Genomic DNA, 27,069 nt, shown 5'->3' with positions numbered 1-27,069 from the left:
CACCGACGAGCCGCTGACTGCAAGAATGAGAGAGAAAAAGAAAATGTCACTCGGCTAAAAATGAATGAAAGAGAAAAAGGACACTAGTTGTGTGAAAAAGTAAGTGCACCCCATGGTAAGGGTTGACGTTTTCCACACATTTGAACAGGCAGACATTAGTTCTTCATGCCAACAGCACCTACAGTTAAATGTGACTGACTGGAATTTACCTTTTAAATCACTCATTCAACAAAAAAAAAAAATCAGTAAATATAATCAGGGCCGCCTCCATCATAGGGGCGAGCAAGGCAGCCACCTCGGGGGGCCAAGTTTTTAGGAGTCTGCATTTGTTCATTTATCGTAGATGTAGTTGGTGGCATCAGGACGGGTGGCTTTGGGGGGTTTTTTACCTGTCCATCCCCCCTGCTCTTCAGTCTTACATACAAGTACCACTCACAGGGATCTCCAAGGATACCCCCATAGCTCTGTGATCTGATCCCTCCCCCCATTCTTCAGTCTCCTACACGATTCGGTGGTCTGGGTTTTGGGAGCGACATTCTCACTTTTGCTTAGGACTGAGAAAAAGCTAAAGCCACTGTATTGTAGCATCGACGCCGAGCACCACAACGCTCTTTACATGGCTCTTTGAGGTGGCTTGTTATCCTTTCTTTAAAGGACTGCTTGCTTTGGCCGCACCAGTTGGAAAAAGGCTGTGCAACTGTGCGGAGTTGTTATTTCTATAGGTGCTCCTGCTATAGATGATGTAATGGAGGCTTATTCTTTTGGTGATTCATTCTTGGCTGATGTAACATCCCCCAGTGCCCTTGCAATATTTCTTTTTGGTATCTGGTATTTGGTACATGAATGGTCTACTGGGGGAAAAAAGTGAAGTCCACCCTTGGCTTCAGAAACCTGTACTGCTCTTTTAACACAAATGTCTTACTGTAGGTGTTTTGCATAAGTGCCCACCAGTCTCTGACATCTATTAAAATGTGCGAATGTATCTGATTCTCCATGATTCTCTCGTCCCTTAAGGGTGTAATTTTGCTCTCCCAGCAGCAGATGGCAATGTTTACGTCAGACGTAGGAGATCCAGCGTCGGTGGATGTTCCTCTTTAACCTCTCGGCGCTGGGAAGTCAACGAGAGAGGGACGACGGCGCATGCGCTTGTTGACTTGCCCGAGCTGATCGTCGGCACCAGCAGCATGGTGAGTGAAGGACGCGTTGTTAGCTTTTTGCTTGCTTGCCTGCCGGCCCGACGTTGGTATCCTTATTTTTCTGCCTTGTATGAACAGATCTTCGGCAGTATATTTTCTTTAAATGGGTGTTTACAATATGCACGAGGGAAGAACAAGTGTCTGTTGTCATATTGTTGTGACTGGGAGAACTTCTACAAACTCCTGTACTGAATATGTAGATTACGTAAAAACAGCAGCGCCCCACAATCCAGACCCACTCGTTTATAATCGCGCGCAGTTCACGGATGACGGGCTCATCTGGATTTAAAATCTTGGCGAGAGAATCCGTAAAGAAGTGAGGCAAAATGTGAACAAGTGCTGTCTTCGCCAGTTTCGTGCGTTTGGGCTGGATTTTAAAATGAACCCCTTTTGTTGGATTGAACGGGTTGTGTTTTGTTATCCTGTCCGACTTTTCAACGAGGCTCCCATGAGAGGCGACTTGTTGTCCTTTGTTGACAGATTTACAGCTCGGTTCATCGGAGGTTCACGGACTCCACCGGAGGTTTTCCTCTCAACACACGGACTTCGAACACGGGTGGTTTGGGGGAATAACATCTTATGAAGCATACGAGACTGAGGAGAAAAGCTGTAGGCTTTCTCATGTTGACAACCCATTAATTAGCCGCCCTGTTCAGCCGAGACCCTCGTTATAGGTGGTCTGGTCGGTGTGAGTGAAGCTTATTGTAGCTGAAGATCCTGTCCCTTCACTTTACACCATCCATCCATTATCTAAACCAGCCTTGTTTCCGATACTTGCTCGGATAGGCTCCAGCCCCCTCCAAATGAATGGACAAATCTGTGGAAATTACAAAATGAGGAGTAGATATTGCCTCGTTTAATACACCTCTACATGGGCACCATTGGTTGCACGAAGCACATCAAGACGGTGCTCGGTTTCTTGCCAGGTTCTGGGTAGCATATCGTCATCACTGGTGGCCTCAGAGATCTTTTGCTTCAGGTCATTAATATCCTGTATCTTTGTTCGATACACGATATCTTTAACATAACCCCACAGAAGGAAGTCCAGAGAAGTGATATCTGGTGAACGAGGTGGCCATCCTTCCCAATCCACCGGTCTGGAAATGTTTGATTCAGGAACCCACGAACATGCAGTCCCCAATGTGGTGGTGCACCATCTTGCTGGAAAATGACCGTTGGTTGGTGGTCATCCAGTTGTGGTGTCCAGTCAAAAGGTCAAGGTACACATTTGCAGTAATTGATCTCTCATTGAAGAAAAATGGACCAATGATTCGATTGCACATGGTCCCACACCATACGTTCACCTTTGGACTATCTCGGTGAAGTTCCCTAGGCACGTGGGGTTTTTCTGAGCCCCAGATTCTCACATTATGTGTGTTTAAATGCAATGTGATTGATAACGACTGAGTACATAGGACAGATTTGATTAATATATCTCATCAATTGCCTTTTTAATAATTTTTTGAAATTGTAAAGAGACTTTGTGGACACTTTTTACCAGGGCCGTGGAGTCGGTAGATAAATGCTCCGACTCCTCAGTTTCTAAATCTTCTGTGCAGGACAAAATTGTTGGTACCCTTCAGTCAATGAAAGAAAAACTCACAATGGTCACAGAAATAACTTTAATCTGACAAAAGTAATAATAAATAAAAATTCTATGAAATTTAACTAATAAAAGTCAGACATTGATTTTCAACCATGCTTCAACAGAATTATTTAAAAAAATAAACTCATGAAACAGGCCTGGACAAAAATGATGGTACCCCTAACTTAATATTTTGTTGCACAACCTTTTGAGGCAATCACTGCAATCAAACGATTCCTGTAACTGTCAATGAGACTTCTGCACTTCTCAGCAGGTATTTTGGCCCACTCCTCATGAGCAAACTGCTCCAGTTGTCTCAGGTTTGAAGGGTGCCTTTTCCAGACGGCATGTTTCAGCTCTTTCCAAAGATGCTCAATAGGATTGAGGTCAGGGCTCATAGAAGGCCACTTTAGAATAGTCCAATGTTTTCCTCTTAGCCATTCTTGGGTGTTTTAGCTGTGTGTTTTGGGTCATTGTCCTGTTGCAAGACCCATGACCTGCGACTGAGACCAAGCTTTCTGACACTGGCCAGCACATTTCTCTCTAGAATCCCTTGATAGTCTTGAGATTTCATTGTACCCTGCACAGATTCAAGACACCCTGTGCCAGATGCAGCAAAGCAGCCCCAGAACATAACAGAGCCTCCTCCATGTTTCACAGAAGGGACAGTGTTCTTTTCTTGATATGCTTCATTTTTCCGTCTGTGAACATAGAGCTGATGTGCCTTGGCAAAAAGTTCAATTTTTGTCTCATCTGTCCATAGGACATTCTCCCAGAATCTTTGTGGCTTGTCCACATGTAGTTTGGCAAATTCCAGTCTGGCTTTTTATGATTTGTTTTCAACAATGGTGTCCTCCTTGGTCGCTCCCATGAAGTCCACTTTGGCTCAAACAACGACGGATGGTGCGATCTGACACTGATGTTCCTTGAGCTTGAAGTTCACCTTGGATCTCTTTAGAAGTTTTTCTGGGCTCTTTTGTTACCATTCGTATTATCCGTCTCTTTGATTTGTCATCAATTTTCCTCCTGCGGCCACGTCCAGGGAGGTTGGCTACAGTCCCATGGATCTTAAATTTCTGAATAATATGTGCAACTGTAGTCCCAGGAACATCAAGCTGCTTCGAGATGGTCTTATAGCCTTTACCTTTGACATGCTTGTCTATAATTTTCTTTCTAATCTCCTGAGACAACTCTTTCCTTCGCTTCCTCTGGTCCATGTTGAGTGTGGTACACACCATGTCACCAAACAACACAGTGACTACCTGGAGCCCTATATATAGGTCCACTGACTGATTACAAGATTGTAGACACCTGTGATGCTAATTAGTGGACACACCTTGGATTAACATGTCCCTTTGGTCACATTATTTTCAGTCTTTTCTAGGGTACCATCATTTTTGTCCAGGCCTGTTTCATGAGTTTATTTTTTTAAATAATTCTGTTGAAGCATGGTTGAAAATCAATGTCTGACTTTTATTGGTTAAATTTCATAGAATTTTTATTTATTATTACTTTTGTCAGATTAAAGTTATTTCTGTGACCATTTTGAGTTTTTCTTTCATTGACACTGAAGGGTACCAACAATTTTGTCCACGTGCGCTAATGTATTTTCTACATCCACTGAAGGAAAGGAAGGCAACATACATGTCATTTCACCACAGAGCTACTGGTTAGGAAGCCAACACTCTACTATAATGCCAGATTAAAGACAAACACAATGAAAACAAGGTTTTGTTTTATTGATTTATTTTTTTAAACAAGTGTCTGGATAGTAATAACAGGCATAAAAATCAGGAACAGGAAATGTATTGGTTCAAAAATACAAACCACATTCTTTGGTAGTTTTAACTTTTAAAACAAAAAAAAAAAATCCTTAACTATATGAACTAAAAACAATACCTGGAAAACCTATATTAAACTTGGAATACAGTTCTAGTTAAAGGAAAGGAAATAAATATGGCAGCCTCCATATTCCTCTGACCTCGGGTTCCCTTTAAATGCAATCTAAAATCAGTGTAGAGTTCTAAGAAACAGAATTGCTTCAGCCAGATCCTCTTTCATAGAGGCTCTTAAATCTGATTTCAACACTGACTTGGGTGGGTGGCATTGCCGTTACAATTCTAGCCACATCACCAATGATCTCTGGATACACAAGGATGGTTTCTTCAACACTAAGTTTTGATGAGCGATCATACTTTTCAACTTCCTTTAGTTCTTTAAAAAACTCCTGCCGGAATTTCTTTATTTGGACATTGACTGGTTCTTTATTGCTTAATCAACGTCGCTTTCCTTTTCCTTCCATTTTGTCCAAGAAGGAATCAAAGTCTAACTCTTCATTTGAAGAGGATGATCCTGAGTTACCGCTAGTGCTTTGAACTTCCTCCTGTGGAGGTATTTCAGGTAGTAATCCCCTCATGCGAACTGCTAAATCGTAGAGTGCCTTTTTCGCTGTAGCAGCCTGGTCACTGTTCAACAAAATTCGGCTCATTGGGTCGACATAAATAGCTGCTAACAAGATTTCATGGTCCAGCAAAAGACTCTCTCTTTTCATCATTGAAGATGCAATGCCATCAGCTATTAACCCTCCACTTTTGTTCAGGCGATACATCAGGCTCTTCCATTCCAAGAAGAATTTACCGGGGGTTAGATCGTCACATTGCAACCTCTTGGTGACGGTAAAGGGGTGCGAAAGAAGGTTTTTCAGCTCTTTTGTTTGTGCCCACTGGCTTTCAGTTAAAGCAACATTCTCATTATCCAATTCTTCTAGGAAGTCTTTAAGTTCAAGCAAACGCTTCACCATCAAATAAGTGCTTTCCCAGCGTGTTGTCTGATCCAAAATGGCTCCTTTTCTCTGTCAGCCAGCCGGAAGTTTAGTGCATTGTGTCACTCACCGGCCAGCTGATCAGCAGAATGAGCCTCTGCTGGAGACAGGTAGGGAGATCTGTGTTCGCGGCTCCTTCGGCCCCTTCACTAGCGCATAGCGAAGGGGGGCCGACGGAGCTGAGAACACACCAGATGATTTTTCAGGCGTTTGACGCGTGATGACTCGTTGAACGGCCGAAGAATCAGCAGTGCATCTGTAAATGTATGGGGGGCTTTAAGCTAGGTTCACAGTTCCCTGTAACAGTGGGACACGACACAATGGACAGCGGTGCCGCACCTTACCTGTGCATAACATCCCATATAGTGACGCATACAGTCAATGAAAAGCATGCTTCATGGTTACTTGACATGTTCGTTTTGTGGTAACATTATGCACTGCATTGGGCTTTATTCTTACAGCAGAGAAGTAGTTCATTATGACTGTTTGTGAATTGGGACATTTCAATTTACTTTTTTAATTCCCATTTAAATTTAGTAGGAGTCGGAGTCGGTTAACTTTTTGCCGACTCCGACCCCAGGTACCCAAAATTGTCTCCGACTCCTTGACTCCGACTCCACAGCCCTGCTTTTTACTTTATATTACAGTGGTAGCTCATGTCACGACCGTAATTCGTTCCAAAACTTTGGTTGCGACTGAATGTAATTTCCCTATAAGACTGTATGTAAATACAATTAATCCTTTCCAGACCGTACGAACTGTATGTAAATATATATATTTTTTAGCACCAAAATAATTAATTATACCATAGAATGCACAGTGTAATAGTAAAGTAAATGTAAAAACATGAAATAACACTGAGAAAACCTTGAACAACAGAGAAAACTAACTTTGTAAGAGTTTACGAACTGCTTGCTGTAAACACTTTTTTTTTTTATGAGTTTTAAGCACAGGGGAAAAACAAATGAAATACCACTTCTCTTGTGAAACTTTTCAAACCATCCTCTACTGGCTTTAAATTCCTCACCTTCGCCACTCGAAGAAGGATTTTTTTTTTCCAGCAAATCGCCATTAATCTTCCTGGCTTTCTCGCATATGATCGCCCCGCTTATGCTATCCCCTGCAAGTTTCTTCTCGTTTTTCCACCTCTTCCAGCATTTGAAGTCTCTGCTTGGTTAACATTGTAACTCCTTTTGCAACGTGAGCTGCTTTGTTAGGCCCTGTATACGCAAACAAAAGAAAATGGGAAACGGAGAATGGGAGATCATTGGCGCATACGAACGCGTGTAGGGAAACTGGCTGCCAGTGTTTCTGTTTGCCAGCAGAGCATGTGGTCACGAACAGAGGCAAAATTTTGGCAAACATTTTGATCGTAACCCGATTTGTACGTGTTTGGAAATGTTCGTGACCAGAGGTTCTACTGTACAACAACATTTATTTCTATAGCACATTTTTATACAAATAATGTCGCTCAAAGTGCTTTACATGATGAACAAAAGAGAAATAAAAGACAAAGTAAGAATTCAAATAAGACAATACTGATTAACATAGAATAACAATAATAAATAGCTGAATTTCCCCTTGGGATTAATAAAGTATCTATCTATCATCTATCTATCTAATAAGAGTAAAGTCTGATGGCCAGTGAGGACAAAAAAAGCTCCAGAGGGCTGGAGAGAAAAAATAAAATCTGCAGGGGTCACGAGACCACCCAGCCCCATGTAGGCATTCTACGTAACATAAATGATCAGTCCTCATTGACCTGTATAACATTCTCAGACCTGCTTAGTCCAATTTGAGGGCACTGAAGGCAGAAGACAACTCTGAATGGGGTACAAGACTATTAGAGGGCTTGTGTGGGTATTCATGACAAGAAAACAAATGTGAAGCTGCTCTGACCTTTAAGTTGATTGTCTATAAGGAAATCTGTTCTCATGCCGAAGTAGTATCCTCCTTGTGTCCCTTAGACATTTTAACAGTTCAAAACCCGTCAGATTCACTTGGTCATGCCTGTTAATCTGTTAAGTGTCGCGCGTCACAGAGAGACTCAAACGATATCCCTTGACGGTTTTTTTTTTTATTTCATCTTGATGTCTGTGTGGCGACTCTGTAATTTTTCACTGGGTTCTCTGGTTTGTCTCTTGTATCTAAAAGACCCCCAGTTTAATAAATAGTTCCTAAGTGAGTTTATCTGTCCTTCATTGAACTGGCACTCCATCCATGGTTGTCTCCTGCCTTGTGCCCATTTGCTGCCAGGATGGGCTGTGGCCTCATTACCCTGAAAAATACAAAACCAGTTTTATAGTGGATGGAGAGACAGACAGCTAACTTTTAACTTTTCTTACTCTTGAAGCTCAGCCCTTATGTTTTGGGTCCTCCCTGGTAGGGCTGCCCTATAGAGCTAAATTAAAAAAACAAACTGTAAAATCATGCCTTCCTTTACCACTATAACTAAAGTTCAATATTTTGCCACTAAAATGCTGTTTTGCATGCCCCCTACATGATGTTGTGATGTTTTCCTTTTTAGTTTCTCGTATAGGGAAAGTATTGGAATCGTCCAGAAATTCCATTTTGAGATTTTGATGAATCTTGACGTTCTAGGCCTCCTTGAGTCCGAAAATACAATTATGTCTGCGTGTCTGTCTGTGTGTAAACCTGAATTCACTTTCACTTTGGTCAACCAAATTTTACAAACAAGTATTACGTACAAAATGTAGATTTGGGCAATTTCTGCTAACTAGAAGTGGTACTTTTACCTTTTATTCAACTCTACTTTTATAATAATTGTTCAGTACATTATTAATTTGATTTGTTGTTGATGGTTCTTTAATGTACATAATATAAAATATAATTGTCTTGCTGTTTGCTCCTCAAATATCCATCCCCATATCTGAGTGTACGAGAGAGTCTAGAGGAGACCACTAACAATTTTTTCCTTCAAAGTTGGCTGAACTGCTGCATCTCAGTCACCTATCGGGTGTCCCTGAATGATTCAGTCGTGTTCAAGTTTAGTGGTAGGCCGTTACACGCTAAAAATGACGGGCGTCTGCGCCCCAGTGAGCTGTCTACGTTGTGTTGATCACTGAATGCCAGTACTTAAGGTAGGGCTGTTCGATATAACGATATATATCGGATGACAATATGAAAACGTCTATCGCTGCACATTACGCTATCGTTTGTTTCGTGGTGTCGCAAAATAAACTGTTTACGGCAATATTTTTTTCATTGTTTTGATGGCCACCACGTGGATGCAGACACACTAGCATGGCTGATGAAGACGAGGCAACACCAGGTAGCTCCACACAGATGGACCTTGTTCCTAAACGAGGGGCTACCTCTGTAGTATGGAGATGGTTTGGATTTGAAGAGTCTGACACGGACCAGAAAACGGTACTGTGCAAATTATGCTGCAAACCGATCGCTACCACAGACTCCAACACGACAAACCTCTTCTACCACCTCCGCAAAAAGCACGTGAGCGAGCATGCAGAGAGTTTACAACTGAGAGGCAGGCCACGTAGGATATTACAGTTGTAAAGGTACTATTTAAACGAGCATGTTAAAAGCTTGGAAGATTAATTGCTACCAAAACAATTTGCTTAAGGCATAATTTTCCCTGCAGCGTTTGCTGTCAGCGTTAATCTTGTTAAAATTACGTTTACGCCACAACTGCATTACGGCAAATCTCCGTTAACGAGTTACCGCGGATCGCCCTGTGCTTGGGGCTGGATGGCATCAACACGTTAGTGCCGTTCAGTCCCACGCACGGGGCGATCAGCTGTAACTCATTAACGGAGATTTGCCACACTACGATGTGCAAATTAACATTTTACTAGAATGTAGCCTAAAAAATATTATATTTAATATTATATATTTAATATATTTTTGTCGTAAGCCTTATTGCTGCTACAGTTTGAAGTACAATGTTTACATTTGGTTTTGACAGTTAATGTTAGACTTGTATTTATTTTGTTTAAAGGGTTTATTGGCCTTATATAGTTTAGTTGTTAGTGCTTTGATCCTTTTATATTTAATATATGTTGTGAGAGTTATTGCTGCTACAGTTCACATTTTGTTTATGTCAGGCATTTTATATAGCAATATTTTATATTGGGCCTTTAGTAATTTGTTTTTGAAAAGTGTTTTATATTTGATACATTAACATTTTATGTTTACATTCTAAGTCAAACATTTGCTCAAATGTTCTAAATAAAAGAACAGAAATAATTACAAGTTGAGTACTTCTCATTTTTGATTTTTTAATTTAAATGAAAAAAAAGGAGTGGTGATTATATAAACTATTCACTGAATACAAAGAAAATGTACTATATCGTGATATCGGGATATGAAATGAAATATCGGGATATAAGATTTTGGTCATATCGCACAGCCCTAACTTAAGGTGTCCTCCTTCACTTGTCACCTGTCGTTTCTCGGTGCTAGGAGTACTCATTTTTTATGTTGATAACCCTTCGTGATGAAATTCTTCAATAAGATTTGGACATAATAAGTCTTCATTTATTGGGAACTTAAAGTCAGGAAAACGTAAAAATTTATAAGAGCTAACAGAGCAGGAATTGTGTCTGTCAAAAGCATTCACACCAATGAGAGGTGAGAGGGCTGTGGGCGTGGCTGAATGTGATTGAAAGGAGGGCGGGACTTGACAAAATCTCATGGCCAAAGTCTCGTCTTGTGATTTCCTTTTTTAATAGAGAGATTTGTACAACACAAGTAATTCTTCAGCTGTAAAAATTCTGAAAGAGAATGCCCATTATTTCTGATGTGTATAAAGTGAAATATCATGAAGTTATAGCCATTTCAAACAAAGTAGCAGAAAAACGGCCAGAAGTGGGGCTAATGGATATGTTTCTCAGTTTTCAAGAATACAGTGCAGCACCGTTCGGCATCGTGACAGAAAAGGTTCATCCAAAGATATACCTGCTGTCAGTATAAAACCTGTGAATGATTGTATTGATGGGGTCCCATAAACTGGGATGCAACTTGTTTTATGCCCATTGTACACTGGGAAAGAATCGAGACCAGTACACAAGGCCCAGAATGAGACTGATGGTACTTCTGTGGAAGGGAGCCTTTTATAACAAGCCCACGTTGCAGAGCTGTGGGGATTTTGGGTTCTACACCGAGGCGCTTAGACTCCTGAACCCTAACATACAGGATTGGCTAAACAAAACCTAAAAACAATCGGTCCCCGTTAGGATTTTGCCCAGTACTGGAAAAGTCATGAAAACCCCACATTTGAAAGCGTTTCTCTCAGTCCACACCTTGACACTCACTGTTTCAGTCCATTTGAAAGTGCACACTTTGACACGATCCTGACTTGACAGCGGACACAAGCCACAGGCCTCCCATCCCCAATTGCTTTGACGCGATCAGAACTCCACGTTGACCTTCCCCTTCTTGCTTCAACATGTTCCAGACTTGACGGGGGAACCCCCCGTATTGCTTTGATGCAATTGGGACGTCACTTATATCAAGATGGAAATGGTGTGTAGTGCGGCGTGATGGAGTGGCTGAACTAGGGAGGTGAGCAATTGTGCAGCAGTGCACCAGGAAGGCTGGAGTAAGACTGGGGGGTGTGAAATGATTTGGTTTTTGTTTTGGTTCTGTTACTAAAGTCTGAAAGCTGATATCGATACCAAAGTCTAAATTTGAGGACTGATCCAACATGCAATGTCATAGCCTGTGTGGGAGTCCCCCCAGTACTCCTACAAAGCCATGTGTTACTCAGTAGCACCCCTCTGTGCTAGAGGTTCAATGGACCCCATGGATGGCTGTCTGCAAGCCCGACTTTAATGACGATATTTGTTAGCAAGCCAGACATCGTCTGCCAAGTGCTAAAAATGGAAGGACAGCTTTTGCTTTTGGAATGAGTTCACCTCCACTGCAGAGACCTCCTTGTCACACAAAGCCCAGAGTTCAGAGGGATGCTCTCTGGTTTGCCTTTTGCTTATGTCCGGCACAGTGTTGATCGTTTTTTTTTATCGTATGAATAAAAGCCAGTGAAGTATTTTCCCATAATGTATTTTGTTTAAACCTTATTGCACAAGTGAAAATGTTCAATCCTGTTTTTGCACAACAGTCTTTGTCGAGTGCAGGTCAGAGCACCGCGCTAAAGCTGTAAACCAAACATTTACATACATGGAGCAGGTTTCATTTTGATGAAAATAAAATCATAACGTCAAGTGTAATGACATTATAACTGGGTTATGGCTGATTGTCAATGGAAGAGAGGAAAACAAAACCAAAAAAAAAAAAAAAACCAAGGTGGCAGCATTGCTTGGAGAAAATGAACCTCTGAGGGTCTGAAGTCAGCTGCAGTCACAGTTACGGTGACCTGAACCAACTTGGCAAAAAACTGAGACCTGTAAGGTAATACCGGCAACTACTTTTTCCAAGTGTTTTAGAGGGAAAAGGTAAATTTGAAATTGGTCTGGAAAGGCTTCCACTTAAATCATTAGAAAACAGTGCCGTGGTGTTCACTTTTTTTGCGATTGTTTACTTCTAAATAGCGGCCTTCATTAAAAGCTTTTGTGGAAACGTTGGGTGCGAATCCGCCAGAATTTTGTGAATTTGGAACGATGATCAATCAGAAAAGACTCATCTTTGTTCTTACTTCCTGCACAGGCCAGGTACCTCGCTCAGATCATTGTAATGGGGGTACAGGTGGTAGGTCGAGCCTTCACACGAGCCCTGCGGCAGGAGTTTGCTGGTGAGTATTGTCAATTGCAGTATTGCAGCATTTCCTCTTAAGTCACTCCTAGGTGGCTTTTTGGATTCATGTCTTAAGATTATTGTCCTGCAGAGGAACCAAATTCTTGGAAAATGGGCCAGTTTGCATATTACGCTTTCAAAATGCTTTGATCATCTTCCGGTTTTATGATGCCGCGTACACATTTATCGTGTCTGTGCCACCCCACGCCACAATGAAACCTTCATTATGTTTGACTGTAATGCGAGTCCTCTTTTAATTTGTAAGCAAAAAATGAACTTGCATTTTCTATCAGGTGTCATTTTCATATTTTAGAAACGTTTTGTGTCCTTTTAACAGTGGAGTCCTCCTCGGCCTCCTGCCATAGTGCCTTTCTTGATTCAGACAACGTCGGCTGAAGCAATTCTTGCTGCTCTCAGCCTTTACAACATGGAGAGGTGTGCTGACTGATTTTTGTACACACTTCTCCCCAAATGCTGTGGCCACACAGTTCTGTCACTGCATATTTTTTTTTGGAACATGTGAAGGTCTATAGAAGGAGATTTGTAGCCCTGAGGCCTTTCATGGTTTTGTCTTAGGTACTTTTCAAGTTGGAAAGCTGAAGAAGATGCTGTGCTGTTTTGGCACACGTTTAGACACTTGACTGGCTACCCCAGAGTGCCCTGCAGTTTGATATAAGAAATGGGACAGCTAAAGTTCTGACTATCTATAAAGTTCTGTTTGTCCACAGGGGGAATTTGGCTTTGAACAGATTCAAAATCAAATGAGAGAGTGCAGAAGGTGCCCCTAATTTTGTCTTTTTTACTTTCTACAGAACAGAAAAAAGTTTTTTTTACTTGACTGTTTCTTAAAAGTTGTACTGAAAAGTAGTAAAAGTGAGAAAAAAAGTAAAAATGAAAAAAAGTTTTCTGGTTTTGTGTAATCATTTCTGTTGCTGCGATTTTGTACACTGTGGTATGCTGGGTCGATCACTTCAAGAGAGACCCACCAAATCACCAAGCTAATTAAAAGGGCAGGCTCAGTTATGGGACACACCTTAGAGCCCCTGGAGGTTGTAGCAAAGGAGAGACTGAGTGCCATTGTAATCAGTGCTGCACATCCTAAGCCTCTGACCCACTAACACGGAGGAAACCAGTGGAGTGTGTCACGAAACATGACTGGGGCTCCTGTATACCATTAGGCAATACGCTTGAATAAGGCTGCACTGGGATCGGGACTGCCAAGTCAGAAGTTTTCTTTCTTTTTAATAATTAGTGCGTGTACATATGTATGTACAGGGTGAGGCAGAAAGGATGGACGTTTTTTACAAAATCACAAAATTGTTAGTTTTTTTCTTGCAAAGAAATTTATTGAAAGATTTGAGTTCTTATTGAAATAGCATTTGACAATTTGTAGGGATGGAAATGCAGGTCTAAATGCAAAATACGCCTTGCCGAACGATTACTGAGGCCAAGTTCAGAAGAATGCTTCCGAGCAGATCGACTTGGACTGCGCAGCAGGGCTAGTCGTCGCTCCGCATTTTCAGGGGTACGTGTCGTTCGTGTAGCCCCCCGGCGGTCTTTTGTTCATTAGTGTACCTCGTGACCGGAGTGCTTTAACCCAACATAGGATAGTGTTATGAGCGGGAACAGCTTTATTTCTGTGGATATTGAAATGGCAGCGAAACTCACGCTGAACTGCGGTAATAGATTGGTTGTTCTTGAGAAAACAGTCGTACGCTAAAACGCGGTGTTCTATCGTCCACGGCTTCAACTAAAAAGAAAATAAAAAAATGCCAAGACTTCGCGAACCTAACGCCACTCACCGTACATCTGTCACTCCACCTAGTGGTGAGTTCTAGCCATTTCAAAGACGTCCGTCCTTTCTGGCTCACCCTGTATATGGATATATGCCCTTGTCATTAGCCATTTAGTTGTACTGTATGTGTGTTGCTATGTGATATTTAGAGTTTTTAAATCACAGTGTGTAATATACTGCGGTCAATGCACAATTACATTTTATAGTGGCATGCCAGAACTTCTTCCCATCGATGGCAGCCCAATTGTTGGATGCAGTTGGGCATCGCAGTCCCCTCTCATACTGCATCTAAAATGATGGCCGATGAAGCTGAAATTCGGGCCAACTCCTAAAATTAGTCTGTGACTGTAAATTGGCCGTAAAATTGAGCCAGAATCACATAGTATGTGCCTTGCATAAGTGGAGGACACGGATATGTGTGAGGTTGTGTGTGTAATTCCTATTTTGACCACTAGAGGGAGGAAACTGGAGCAAATTGAAGGCAGTTGCAGCCTACCACTGGAGGGAAATGACAGAAGCATTATACAGATTTCTCTTTTTAAAATTATTTTTGAACATTTAGGTGATATAGTGCATTTTGGATATAAGGGGATAGATTAAGAAACTCCTTTTTAAATTGTTAATCCAGTGTTAGGCCTAATATTTCATGTAGTCACACTTTTGCAGGTAGGCCAGTTTGTTAAAATTTATGTGTGTACAACATGGCCTACTGGCAAAGCACATCTTGACAGTTTAGCTGTTTTTGGCAGAACACTGGCACATCTGACAATAAGCAAATTCATCAAATGAGTGTATGCCAAGAGGCAGCTTTAGATATTATCTTGTCATCTTGTTGTAGTGTGTGAGATCAAATGAACTACATTTCTATTAACCTGTTTATGTTAAAAGTGATCCTAATTAGTGTGTTGCTTTCTTCACAGCCAGCCAGGCTGCTGCTAATGCGAGAGGCCGGGCTGGAAGACAATCTGCGGCAACATCCAGCCTCACGGGAATGACACTGCAGGAGGCCAAGCAAATCCTTAATGTCTCCAAGCTCACTCCTGAGGAGATTGAAAAGGTGGGGCCCGTCAGCTGAATAAAAGACTTCAACCTTTTTTGGCCTTATGAGGAGACAAATTTAACATGTAATAAGAAAACAAAAAATATCAAAAAGTTAAAAAGACAACTGTTACGAAAGATGTACATGTGCTAATAGGTGGACTAGTGCAGAAACACTGACTGAAGTCCAAGGTTTGATATAGCAATATTAGGGATACGCTGACCAATCTTACCAAGTAAAAGTCTGCTTGTTTCCGGTTTCCTTACAGAACTACGAGCACTTATTTAAGGCAAATGACAAATCAGTTGGAGGATCGTTTTATGTGCAGTCAAAGGTAAGACATTACGCCTTTTACGTTTTGTTAATAGGCCAACTTTTCCTGTTAAGAATAGTTACAACTGCCAATTTGTGATTCTGCCTATTCTGCTTTCCTCTCATATTGTACAGTTAGAATTAGAATTAGAATTAGAACAATCTAGACGAGAACAGGCCATTCAGCCCAACAAAGCTCGCCAGTCCTATCCACTTGCTTCCTCCAAGAAAACATCAAGTCGAGTTTTGAAAGTCCCTAACGTCTTACTGTCTACCACACTACTTGGTCGCTTATTCCAAGTGTCTATCGTTCTTTGTGTAAAGAAAAACTTCCTAATGTTTGTGCGAAATTTACCCTTAACAAGTTTCCAACTGTGTCCCCGTGTTCTTGATGAACTCATTTTAAAATACAAGTCTCGATCCACTGTACTAATTCCCTTCATAATTTTAAACACTTCAATCATGTCACCTCTTAATCTTCTTTTGCTTAAACTGTAAAGGCTCAGCTCTTTTAATCTTTCCTCATAATTCAACCCCTGTAGCCCTGGAATCAGCCTAGTCGCTCTTCTCTGGACCTTTTCTAGTGCTGCTATGTCCTTTTTGTAGCCTGGAGACCAAAACTGCACACAGTACTCAAGATGAGGCCTCACCAGTGTGTTATAAAGCTTGAGCATAACCTCCTTGGACTTGTACTCCACACATCATGCTACATAACCTAACATTCTGTTAGCCTTCTTAATGGCTTCTGAACACTGTTTGGAAGTTGATAGCTTGGAGTCCACTATGACTCCTAAATCCTTCTAATAAGGTGTACTCGATTTTCCGACCGCCCATTGTGTATTCAAACCTAATATTTTTACTTCCTATGTGTAATACTTTACATTTACTGACATTAAATTTCATCTGCCACAAATCTGCCCAAGTCTGTATACCATCCAAGTCCTTCTGTAATGATATAACGGATTCCAAATTATCTGCTAATCCACCTATCTTGGTATCATCTGCAAACTTAACCAGTGTGTTACTTATATTACTATCTAAATCATTTATATATATTAAAAATAGCAGCGGCCCTAGCACTGACCCCTGTGGAACACCACTCTTAACATCGGCCAGTTCTGATGAGGTTCCTCGCACCATCACCCTCTGCTTCCTGTGTCTGAGCCAATTCTGCACCCATCTAAAAACATCTCCCTGAACTCCCACTTCTTTTAACTTGATGCCCAACCTCTCATGTGGCACCTTATCAAATGCTTTCTGAAAGTCCAGATAAATAATATCATAAGCTCCACTTTGATCGTATCCTTTTGTACTACATATACATATATAGTATAATATCTATAACTGGACCATGTGCGGTAACCTAAATGTAGTGGCACTGCTGCAATGAATGTCATTCGGACTGCAAATGGGAAAGCTGTGCTAAAGAGTCTTCTTATTTTAAAAAGAACTGGCCACTTCAGGGCAGGACACTGTGGCACATAAACCACCTGTCCGCCCAACAAAGAGATTTTTGCCTTCTCTTTGTATAAAACTTGGACTGATAATTTTGTGAAAGTGATGAACAAGGAAGTTGAAGGATTTCAATATCTGAGACAGATGTTTCCACCAATAACTGATGGCAAGATTAAGAAAGCCATTTTTGTTGACTTGTCTTCAATGATAAGCGACTTGAAGATCGGCTAGCGGGGTTTGAGGAAATCGCAGGGGAATCATTCAAGGATGTCGTCGAAAAATTGTCTTGGCATCTACCGAGCATCCAGCTGGTTGACAAATATGCTTTAAGCATATAAATCCAATTGCAACATTTTGTTAAAGATTAATTTTCTGCTTTCACACTTGAGCTTTTTACCCTCTAATCTCGGTGCAGTCAGTGACGAACACGGCGAAAAGTTTCACCAGCACATTGCAACGATGGAGAAGTGGTATCGGGGCCAGTGGAATCCATCAGTGCTGGCTGACTATTGTTGGATGCTAAAATGAGAAATATCAGAGGCCGAGTACAAATGAAAATCATCAGCAGAACACGTTAGCTCAATCGAACTAACATAACACAGTGTGGCAGAACCATGAAGTGATTAAACAGGCTGAGTATATAAGAACATTCTAGACGAGAACAGGCCATTCATCCCAACAAAGCTTGCCAGTCCTATCCATTGAATTCTTCTTAAAGAGCATCAAGTCAAGTTTTGAAAGTCCTTAAAGTCTTACTGTCTACCATGCTACTTGGTCACTTATTCCAGTTGTCTGTGGTTCTCTTTGTAAAGAAAAACTTCCTAATGTTTGTGTGAAATTTGCCCTTAACAAGTTTCCAACTATGTTCCCGTGTTCTTGATGAACTCATTTTAAACTAACAGTCTCGATCCATTGGACTAATTCCCTTCAAGATTTTAAACACTTCAGTCATGTCACCTGATAACCACCTTCTGCTTAAACCGAAAAGGCTTAGCTGTTTTAATCTTTTTTTAATCTGTAACCCTGGAATCAGCCTCGTCGCTCTTCTCTGGACCTTTTCTAGCACTGCTATGTCCTCCTTGTAGCCCGGAGACCAAACCTGCACCCAGTACTCCAGATGAAGCCTCACCAGTGTGTTGTAAAGCTTGGGCAGAACCTCCTGTGACTTGTACTGCACACATCAAGGCGCTATATAACCTGACATTCAATTTGCCTTCTTAATGGCTTCTGAGCACTGACAGTAAGTTGATAGCGTAGAGTCCAGGGTTTAATTTTACATTTTTCCAAATCCCTAAGTGACACAGTCAATCTGAAAATACAGGTGGTCAGCTTGAAACTCTATAATCTCCAAACGATTTTCAGGAAGCAAAACTTCATCCAGTGATATTGGTGAATTTCTTGGCAAAGTTACTGTGGATATTTACTTTGGATGTTTTATATATTTTATTGTACAAGTGATATCTAAATAAGGTTATTGGTAATATTGTTCTTGTGTGACATTAACATCATTTTTAGTGCAGTGTTTAAGGGATAAGCATGATGGAATTGAGCTTTGGTATGCCTGGGTGTCAGGTCTGAATACTGGAAAAGCTGTTTTCTTGGTAAATAAAAGAAGGTAGTCTTCGGTGACACTCTGTCTTTGTACAAATTGTCTAAGTCTTTGCCAGTATGAGACCTGACAGCACTGCAGGAATGTGAAGAAGGGTAGGTAACAGGAACGTTATTTTACATTAAGACAAACAAGGCCATGCCCACTTGTCCCTTGGGTGTCACGTTGTGTCTTTGCTGCAGGTGGTGCGAGCAAAGGAACGACTTGATGAGGAGCTCAGGATTGCACAGCAGAACAAGGAAAACTCTCAAACTGGCAGCCATTCACAGCAGCATCCAGAAACCTGACAGTTTTGTTTCCTCCTCATTCTTCCTCCCTGTAATTTAACTTGTAAAGTTATACTCAGCAACCAAGGACTGTGTGTGTGTGCACTGTATTATATGTGAAGAATTAAAACAAATTAATTATGGATTACCAATAAATTTTGTTTTTTAAAAAAATTGTGGACACCAAATTTGATAGCATTGTGTATGACTTCAGATGAAGCAACTGCATCTAGAAGACATCTCTACGTGAAGATAAAGCTTGTTACTGGATTTATTTTGATACTCCCGAAGGAGCAAAGTCACAAACTGAAAAATGGTGGTCTGTTCAAGGAATAAGTTGTAATATTTTAGGAGTATCAGCGTACAATTAAAGGTTGAGAATTAAGAATTCAGTTTTTTAGGTTATAAAAGACGTATTTTAATAACTAGATAGGTTGCTGTTTCAGACATTCAAAGTTACCTTCTGTAGCTTTCTTACTAAATGCGTTAATTCACAAGTATAAAGCCTGGGACACCTTCAGTACAGATACTTGGCTATCCATACCTCAGTGACTGCTGTTTCCATTTGCACGTTAATTGCTACAGTACACTTGAGTCAAAACTTACCTAAAATTGTGCCGGACTATGTCATGTTCTTCATTTGAGTGTGTTTGCTGAAGTGCTTCACATCTCCTGGATCTTTAGTACGTTCTTTTGCCTACTTGTTTCTGAAAATGTTTTGAAGCAGAATGTTAAACAGAAGTAGAACAGTACTGTATTTTAAAAGTATTGTAAAATATGCATCAATGAGAAATATAAATAGCAAGCTAATTAGAGATTGCAAAAAATGTGATGATTGAAATAGAAAACGGATAAAAGCAAACCATTATCATGATAATTCACAAGTCACCTGCAGGAAGAGGTGCCTTGCTAGTAGTAGTAGTTTGGGACCAAGTGTGTTAAAGAGAGGAAACAGAAATAGCAGATGTGTAAAAAAAAAAGGGGGATTAAAAAGAAATTGTAGTTAAGGGTGCAGAAATATTTACAGTCAGAAATGGTTCTGATACAAATGGATACCAAAAAACAAAAATACTCTTGTTGGTGGAACAGGAAAAACAAAATGACAAATGAAGATGGTACCCAAGTATCGACTCAGTCCATGGGTTTCTGTCAGCTTTTAAGAAAATAACCAAAATAATCCAAAACTGGGCTCTTGGTCTGTCCCCTCAATTTAAAGTAAAGCTCCCCCAAACTTTAAAGTCAGGAGCTTCACCTGGCTAACAGTAGCCACGACCTCTCCCGATCATGCAGCCAAGTGCTCAGCCACCTCGCTGTCTCTCACTTCTCTTTTGATCGATCTTCTGCCCTCTTGCTGTGGATGATGATGTCCTTATAAAGAAAGGTCACGTCCCCAATGCTACCTGCACTCACCTTGGGAGCTACCACTTCCACTATGCAGGGGAATTGGACAACTTCTACAAACCTTTAAAAAACCCTCACAGTGAAACCTAACCCAGACACATACAAACATAAACTTCAGGCTAGAAAAAAAGAAAACACTTAACAACATCCCACTCAGTTACTCCTTAAAGTTAATCAACAAAAGTCCATAAATCAAACTAAACATGTCAGGTTCCCCCTGTGGCTGCCTTCCAGAGTGTTTAAATCACTGACCAGGTACCATACACTTTAACATATGAGGCCCACGCTTGATTCTGACGGTGGAAAGACAGAAACTCAAGGAATACATAACTCTGAAACCTGCCATACCGTTTCTGTACAGTACAAATTTAGCATCAATTTAGAAGTTGTTAGATTCCATCTATATTACTGTACACACTAGTGCTCATGAAGTGTCTTCCCTCCTCTGCCGTGCTATCTATCTCATATCACATTGGCAATTAGGTGAGGCGATAGCGTCACACAAATACCCAAAACGACAGAGTATTCATGGAACTAACAAAGCAGTCAATGCTCACCATTCTTTGATCCTTCATAACATTAGTAGATAAACACTATAGGTGGCAGCCTTGCTTCTGTTCTGGATCAGTCCATAAAGGCATGCCTTGGATGGGATTGTCAGTAGTTGGAGAAATTACCTGAATGATGCAATTTGGAGTAGTAAGTTCTCAATAGTTTTCAGTGCTATTCATGAATTGTGCATCCAGAATGCCGTGTTGAGTGCAGTGTTTGCCATAATTACACATCGTATCACAAAAAAGGAAGTGGCTGAGCTGCTCTCAATTGACCTAAACTTGGTCACTTAAACAGCCAGGGTGTTCTGGAAATGTCTAATTCATGTGTGGACTGTCCTGCAGGCTTTCATTCCAACCAATTACTGTTTAATCGGATGTTTGAGATTGTAAAAATTAATAACATGATTTCTTTTGCTACCCTGACCTTAAATGAACAGGAATTTCTGCCTTTTTATTTTTTCATTTTAACTCACTTATTATCACGTTAAGTTTTTAATTGGATTCTAATTAAAAATTTTGATGGAACAAAAGCCTGTAGCTAGTGTGTCTGTAATGGATGAAGATTGCCCACACCGCCTCTTTCAATGAAAGATTTCTCCCCACTTTGGCCTGTAAGTATTTAAACTAAAAGCATTTAGTCGGTTTCAGCCCAGAACTCTAAAGGACACGTACCTCGATTAAGGCTGATACACAGTCGTATGCTGTTCTGTCGAGTCATTCCTCATGTTGTTTAGGGTCCCAATCTAGAGATTCTATATTGGAAAAAAATTGCTTTCTGCTGAGGGATACAGTGAAGGATTTCAAGTACTTCAGTGTCATGTTCTCGATTAAACGTTGGGACTTGTGGGACTAGCCAAAGGATTGCTAGAGAGTTGTACAAATCACACAAGATGCTTGTCAGTCTACCATCCAGCCATATTATGAGCTATGAGTGGGAGCCTGAAAGTATAAAATTGTGGGTTCAATTGTAAAAAGTGAGACCGTTACCCAATGTAAGAAACGTGGAGTAATGCAGCCAATATTAAATTGAGCCCAATAAAGACGCCCACTTGTTGTCATTCACAAGTTTTCTGGGCACATCCAAAATGTTTTTGAGAGATTAAATAATCTTTTAGTTTCCCACATCCTGTCAAAGACAGTCAGAGAGATTGCACTGCATCCTTCACCAGATATAAGCAAATGAGATGAAAAGAAAATAATTGTTAACTTCCTAAGTTACATTTTGGTTCAGGAAAGAACACAGGTACAGAATAATTATCAAATACAACTTTATTAAACTTTGTCATTGACACTTTTTGTCTAAAACAGGAGCACACATAGCTGTTGTACCAAGACGTATACACCTCTACAGTTCTTTACGTAAGGCTTCAATACTGGAGCCAAAAAATATATATACTTTTATATATTGTATATCATCATAAAATTAAACTAGAATAGAAGGCACTTAGAATAATTAAAATACTGATATTTAAAAATATCAATGTGCAAAAAAAACCTCTCTTATACTGGCCTTCACAGGCCTTAGTCAAGTATTAACCCCCTGCTCACACTGATATGATCTGTGCACTTTACACCAAGTTAAATCCCTTTTCGTTAATTTGTTCATGTTTTTTATACTCTTAAATAATTAGAAATGCCTTTTCCTGACAGTTTTCATTTTTTTTTATTTAAGAGTCTATGTTTGCTCATTTCAAACTAGATAACTGCATGATTCTGTTTAGCAACTATGTCAATTTCAGATATGAAATTATCTTCCTGGGTTGACCAATACACAACTAATAACATCTTACAATTTATTTTTTAAACAGGCATTTACGAATGTGAATGCCCTAAGTGTCACAGTGATGCCTTTTCCAATTTGTAAATCGTATAGCTGGGAAGAAGGCTTGTACATCTTGCTGAAAGTGCACATAAGTGCTCAGAGGGTTAACAGGTAAGCTTATCAAGAATTATAAATTGGACCCAAGTGAGATCCAAGTCATCCTTGGCTTATTTCAATGGGGATCACCAGTCAGTAACAGCAACTTGGTTTTAACTCTTCATTTAAACAATTTTGATTTCTGGAGAAAGTACATTGACTCTGCTCCAAACACAATCTGACAGCTGAACTCACCTTTTTTGTTAAATGATGAAGTGGATAAAATATCTGGACCATTCCTTTGCATTTATGAGTTTTGTGTTTCATCACGCTTTTATGGTCAAGCAACTGCCTTACATGCAAAATGTCTTAAGAGCTTGATTCACAGATCGAATGATCCAATATGTGTGGCAAAACAATTATCGAATCATGTTTAAGGGTCCAAGTAGTGAGTGCATTGGTTCAAAGTGTAACAAGGCTATGTATGGAAAGGCAGGGTTGATGCTTTAAATATTGTGGTGGTAAGAAAAATAATTTCAAGTCACTTCTCACTGAAAAGATGCCATAATTCAATTAATAATCTCGGCAACTACTGTATATGCAATAATAACAGTTCCCATTACATGTATATCTGGTGAATAGTATTTCTACAAAAAGATGCAACTTTATGTGTGTTGGTAGGGTAAATCGGGCAAGAAAACACTTCCATATCCCACCGGTCGTCAAGAGCTACAGGGTTCAACCTCAAAATGTCATGGACATAAAAGGATGACTTTCAAATGATGTAATCCGTTTTAAGAAATGTTGCTTCACTACAGGCAAGCAACAAAGAAATAAGCCAAGGTAGCGGCAAGCAGCCAGCTCTGCCCGCCTTGTCCTGCAAACTTATGAAAAGTCCCAAAGATACTCAATTCAAAGCAGTATAAATTGGGTCCCTGCAAGCGATACAGGTGGCGGAAGTCATAGTTGTGCACCAAAGATCAGATTGCTGCCCAGGCATCTGCTAGTTTCATTCTGGCTGTCGTCGTCTACCTAAGCTTGGCAGTCTTAACACGACTGCTGTCAGAACATGCAGATGTCCTCGGGGTGTGCAAAAACAAAACTCAACCAAGTCCTTTTTAAAAAGCACCACAAAATGCCTAATGAAATATGCAGCAACAATGTCAACATGAGAGAATGTCTCGTCAAAAAGCTATGAAGAGTTCGGCCTCCGCATTTCTAATTTTTCCCATTCCTCACTCTAGAGTCACAGCTTTGCTAGCATAGAGTGCGTCAGATGGAGGCCATTCTTTGTGCTCCAACAGGGAAGTCTGAACCCAGAGAGTAGGAGCTGCTGTGCCTGAACTCCTTCTCAAGAACCACACAGGAAGGGGCCTGCTCCTAACACATAGGTTTCTATTTAGGTTTTCTAATTTAATATACAGTAATACTCAAGAAGTTGTCAGGACCAGAAATAAACAAACATGTTGGTTAAATGGAGTGAGTCAAGAGGATCAGAGGTGCCATCGCAGTCCTTTGTGAAATCCCAACGAATGGTCATCTTCTGAACCAGTGTTTGCCTGTCCGGAATTTTTCTGTTATTTAAATTACTATACTTAATAAAGACTATTTCTGTTTTTACATCCCAGGATCACTCTAAGCACTCAATAAACAAACTGTGGCAATTTCATGACTGGCTGCATTTAAGCCACAAATGTAGTCCTGTAAGTATCCATTTTGAAAAGCCAATTCTCATGTGACCTTAAACCAGTGATGACGTTCCTCAATTCCTATTGGTCCTTTTATTTTTTTTTTAACTTAAAATTGTGCCAAAGTAGTCTAATTTTATTATCACTCACTGCTACGTTTTCACTAATATGGTATCCTCCACTTATATAGCATCCTTGGTAAGTAAATGCAAAATGGGCTCTAAAAAGTCGTTGTTGTTTATCAACTTGATCTTTCATTTAAACTATTAACAAAAATGCACCCTTTATTGAAGTAAAAAAAAATGAAAGAAAAGTAATTCTCATCATATGAAGGAATGAGGAATGATCTCATATCTCTCGCTATGTGTTAGAAGAGAAGGCTCTGTGCTGTTATATTGGCAAAATGGGCCTGAACAAAATATTAAATGAGGGGGTACCAATAATTGTGCCACACATATATTTGAGAAAAATGTGTTCTGACGAGAATTTCTTTTTATATTCAGTTATTTTGCTTTAGTTAAAAGGAAGATTTTTGTTATATTTTGAACGAAACATCAAGAGGACAAAAAGTTTTTCCACAGCCCATTTTACTCAGGGTGCCAATATCAACCTTAATAAAAGGACAAGGGTCTGTGTGTCCATCTGGTTGCTATATCTTGGTCATTCCAACACAAGCCGCATGACAAACATTTGAAGTAATAAAATACATTGCATTTTCCATTCCAACAGATGGTGCATTACAAACATTAACACTGCTTTTACAAATCTCATACCAAATGGCATAGAACAGAGACTAATGCATTGCATTTATCACTCCAACAGATAGCGCATCACAAACATTTGTAGTAATGCACTTTGTTACTACAAATGTTTGTGATGCACTATTTGATTTAATGACAAATGCAATGCATTGTATTACAACATGCATTATATAAAATTTTCCAACGGATGGCGTACTGTAAAATGTAACATTGTTTACTTAGACTTCAACCTGTCCTAGATGGGTAGCACAGCTAGTTTGATTATAAAACAATAATTGAATCTAAAACAAAATATGTGTTATCTGTATTTGGCCTGAAGGAATTAAGTGTAAAATATGTTTAGTATAAACTGTTTGTCTGCTATATTCTAATTGTCACATTTCATATGGAGACATAAAGACATCTAGTGAATGTATAGGAAAATATGTAAAAGTAATAAAGATTTGTGAGTTGTTTGTGTAAAAGTAGGCTGACTAATCCACTTGGCATGAAACTGATTCCCTCACACAGCTGCATGTTGAAGGAGGCCCTTTCTGACTATAGGATGACATTCAGACTTTCCATTCTGCTCAGCTACTTTGTCACTTAAACTTTTACTAACAATAATCACATGAAATAATACATTCAGTGGTCACTGCATCAAACTTCAAAAGTTTAGCAATATACACTATTCAGACATAGGTCTGGAAGCGTTACGGTGATAAGACACCATAGCTTAGAGCAGGGGTGTCAGACTCAGATCCTGGATGGCCATAGTGACTGCAGGTACTCATTTCAGTCATTTTATCAATTAGTAACCAATTTCTGTTGCCAAAGCCACACTCTTAACTTGATCGTGTTTCCATCTATGTGTCGTTCATATTATATATTGTTCCAGTAAAATACCGATCTGCTCTGCAAAACATTTTGATGATACTCAGAAAAAAAAGTGAGCAGTTTCTGAAAACTATATTGTATGGCATAATGAGAACACGAATACGCCATAGAATTAAATGACATATTTCATTAATAGCAAGAATTGGCTTCAGATTACGGAATTGGTTGGGGCAAAAACGGTGGCCTTCTAGGGAATGAGCTTGAGAACTGCAAATAAGCTTGCTATCTGCTGGCTCCTTTTCCACCTCATTATTGTTTGTCTGTGGGTTACAGAAAAAAAATTAAGGGTTCTGAATGAAGTGGCTACATTAATGTCTATTTCCACAGTGTCATCCAATATTTGCTTAATATGTATGTGTCAATTGGCCTAAATAGCATACTGTCCCTGACCACAGAAGAAATGAATACTATACTGTACTGTGTTAATGCAAACCATCATTCTAGGAAACATACCAGACATGTCACTTTTAGTAATACCTTTAACTGCATTTCAGAAGTGACAGTACCTCTGTTAATCAGATTTTACCTTTGGGATCATGATAATAGTGGAATTTACACAACAAGGTCTAAATTCCAAATTACATGAACTAATAACTTCTAGTTAGGCACCATGAATCAAAAACGTACCCCTCCCTATACTCTTTATCCAAAGAGAAATACAATTTTACAAATGAATTTTTTTATGAAACATTTAAACATAAGTGTCTATCATGTTTTTATATTGTTTATCCAACATTATTGATTGCATTAGCATTCTGCTCAAGTAAAGCACTTCAGTTATCAGAAAATGTTTTGGTTTCTTTTTTGTGTTACGATTTACAGTATGGGCTCTGCATCAGTCTGTTGTGGTGAAAAAGGAGCAGAGCCGTAAGGCAAAGCTCTCTATTTACCAGTTGATTTACAGTCCTACCCTCACCTATGGTCATGAGCTATGGGTAGTGATCGAAAGAACGAGATTGTGAATACAAGCGGCTGAAATGAGTTTCCTCCGCAGGGTGTCTGGGCTTTCCCTTAAAGATAGGGTGAGAAGCTCAGTCATCCGGGAGGGGCTCAGAGTAGAGCCGCTGCTCCTCCGCATCGAGAGGAGTCAGATGAGGTGGCTTGCGCATCTGATCAGAATG

General features: G+C 40.0%; 1 protein-coding gene and 1 long non-coding RNA gene across 2 annotated transcripts; one reads left to right on the top strand and one right to left on the bottom strand.

The window, feature by feature from the left end:
- Nucleotides 1-1,089: 1,089 nt before the first annotated feature.
- Nucleotides 1,090-18,958, top strand: pam16 (presequence translocase associated motor 16). Its single transcript, XM_039776153.1, has 5 exons — nt 1,090-1,187; nt 12,248-12,332; nt 15,050-15,186; nt 15,437-15,502; nt 18,727-18,958. The coding sequence occupies exons 1-5, from the start codon at nt 1,185-1,187 to the stop codon at nt 18,829-18,831; spliced, it is 396 nt and encodes a 131-aa protein (XP_039632087.1). The 5' UTR covers nt 1,090-1,184; the 3' UTR covers nt 18,832-18,958.
- On the bottom strand, nt 6,782-25,071 carry LOC120543213. Its single transcript, XR_005636314.1, has 3 exons — nt 21,438-25,071; nt 19,417-19,517; nt 6,782-6,822 (listed from the first exon to the last, which is right to left on the bottom strand). It is a non-coding gene; the product is annotated as an uncharacterized LOC120543213 (long non-coding RNA).
- Between the last annotated feature and the right edge of the window lie 1,998 nt (nt 25,072-27,069).

The sequence above is a fragment of the Polypterus senegalus genome, chromosome 13 (assembly GCF_016835505.1).
Source record: "Polypterus senegalus isolate Bchr_013 chromosome 13, ASM1683550v1, whole genome shotgun sequence".
NCBI classification, from domain to species: Eukaryota; Metazoa; Chordata; class Cladistia; order Polypteriformes; family Polypteridae; genus Polypterus; species Polypterus senegalus.
The sequence above is the reverse complement of the archived record's forward strand: the minus strand, read 5'-3'. Positions and strand labels throughout refer to the sequence as shown.

What these genes read in the sequence shown, in the direction of transcription:
- pam16 (XM_039776153.1), top strand. An exon ending in CCTGCGGCAGGAGTTTGCTG is followed by an intron (nt 12,333 to 15,049) that starts GTGAGTATTGTC and finishes CTTTCTTCACAG; the next exon opens with CCAGCCAGGCTGCTGCTAAT. An exon ending in CGTTTTATGTGCAGTCAAAG is followed by an intron (nt 15,503 to 18,726) that starts GTAAGACATTAC and finishes TCTTTGCTGCAG; the next exon opens with GTGGTGCGAGCAAAGGAACG.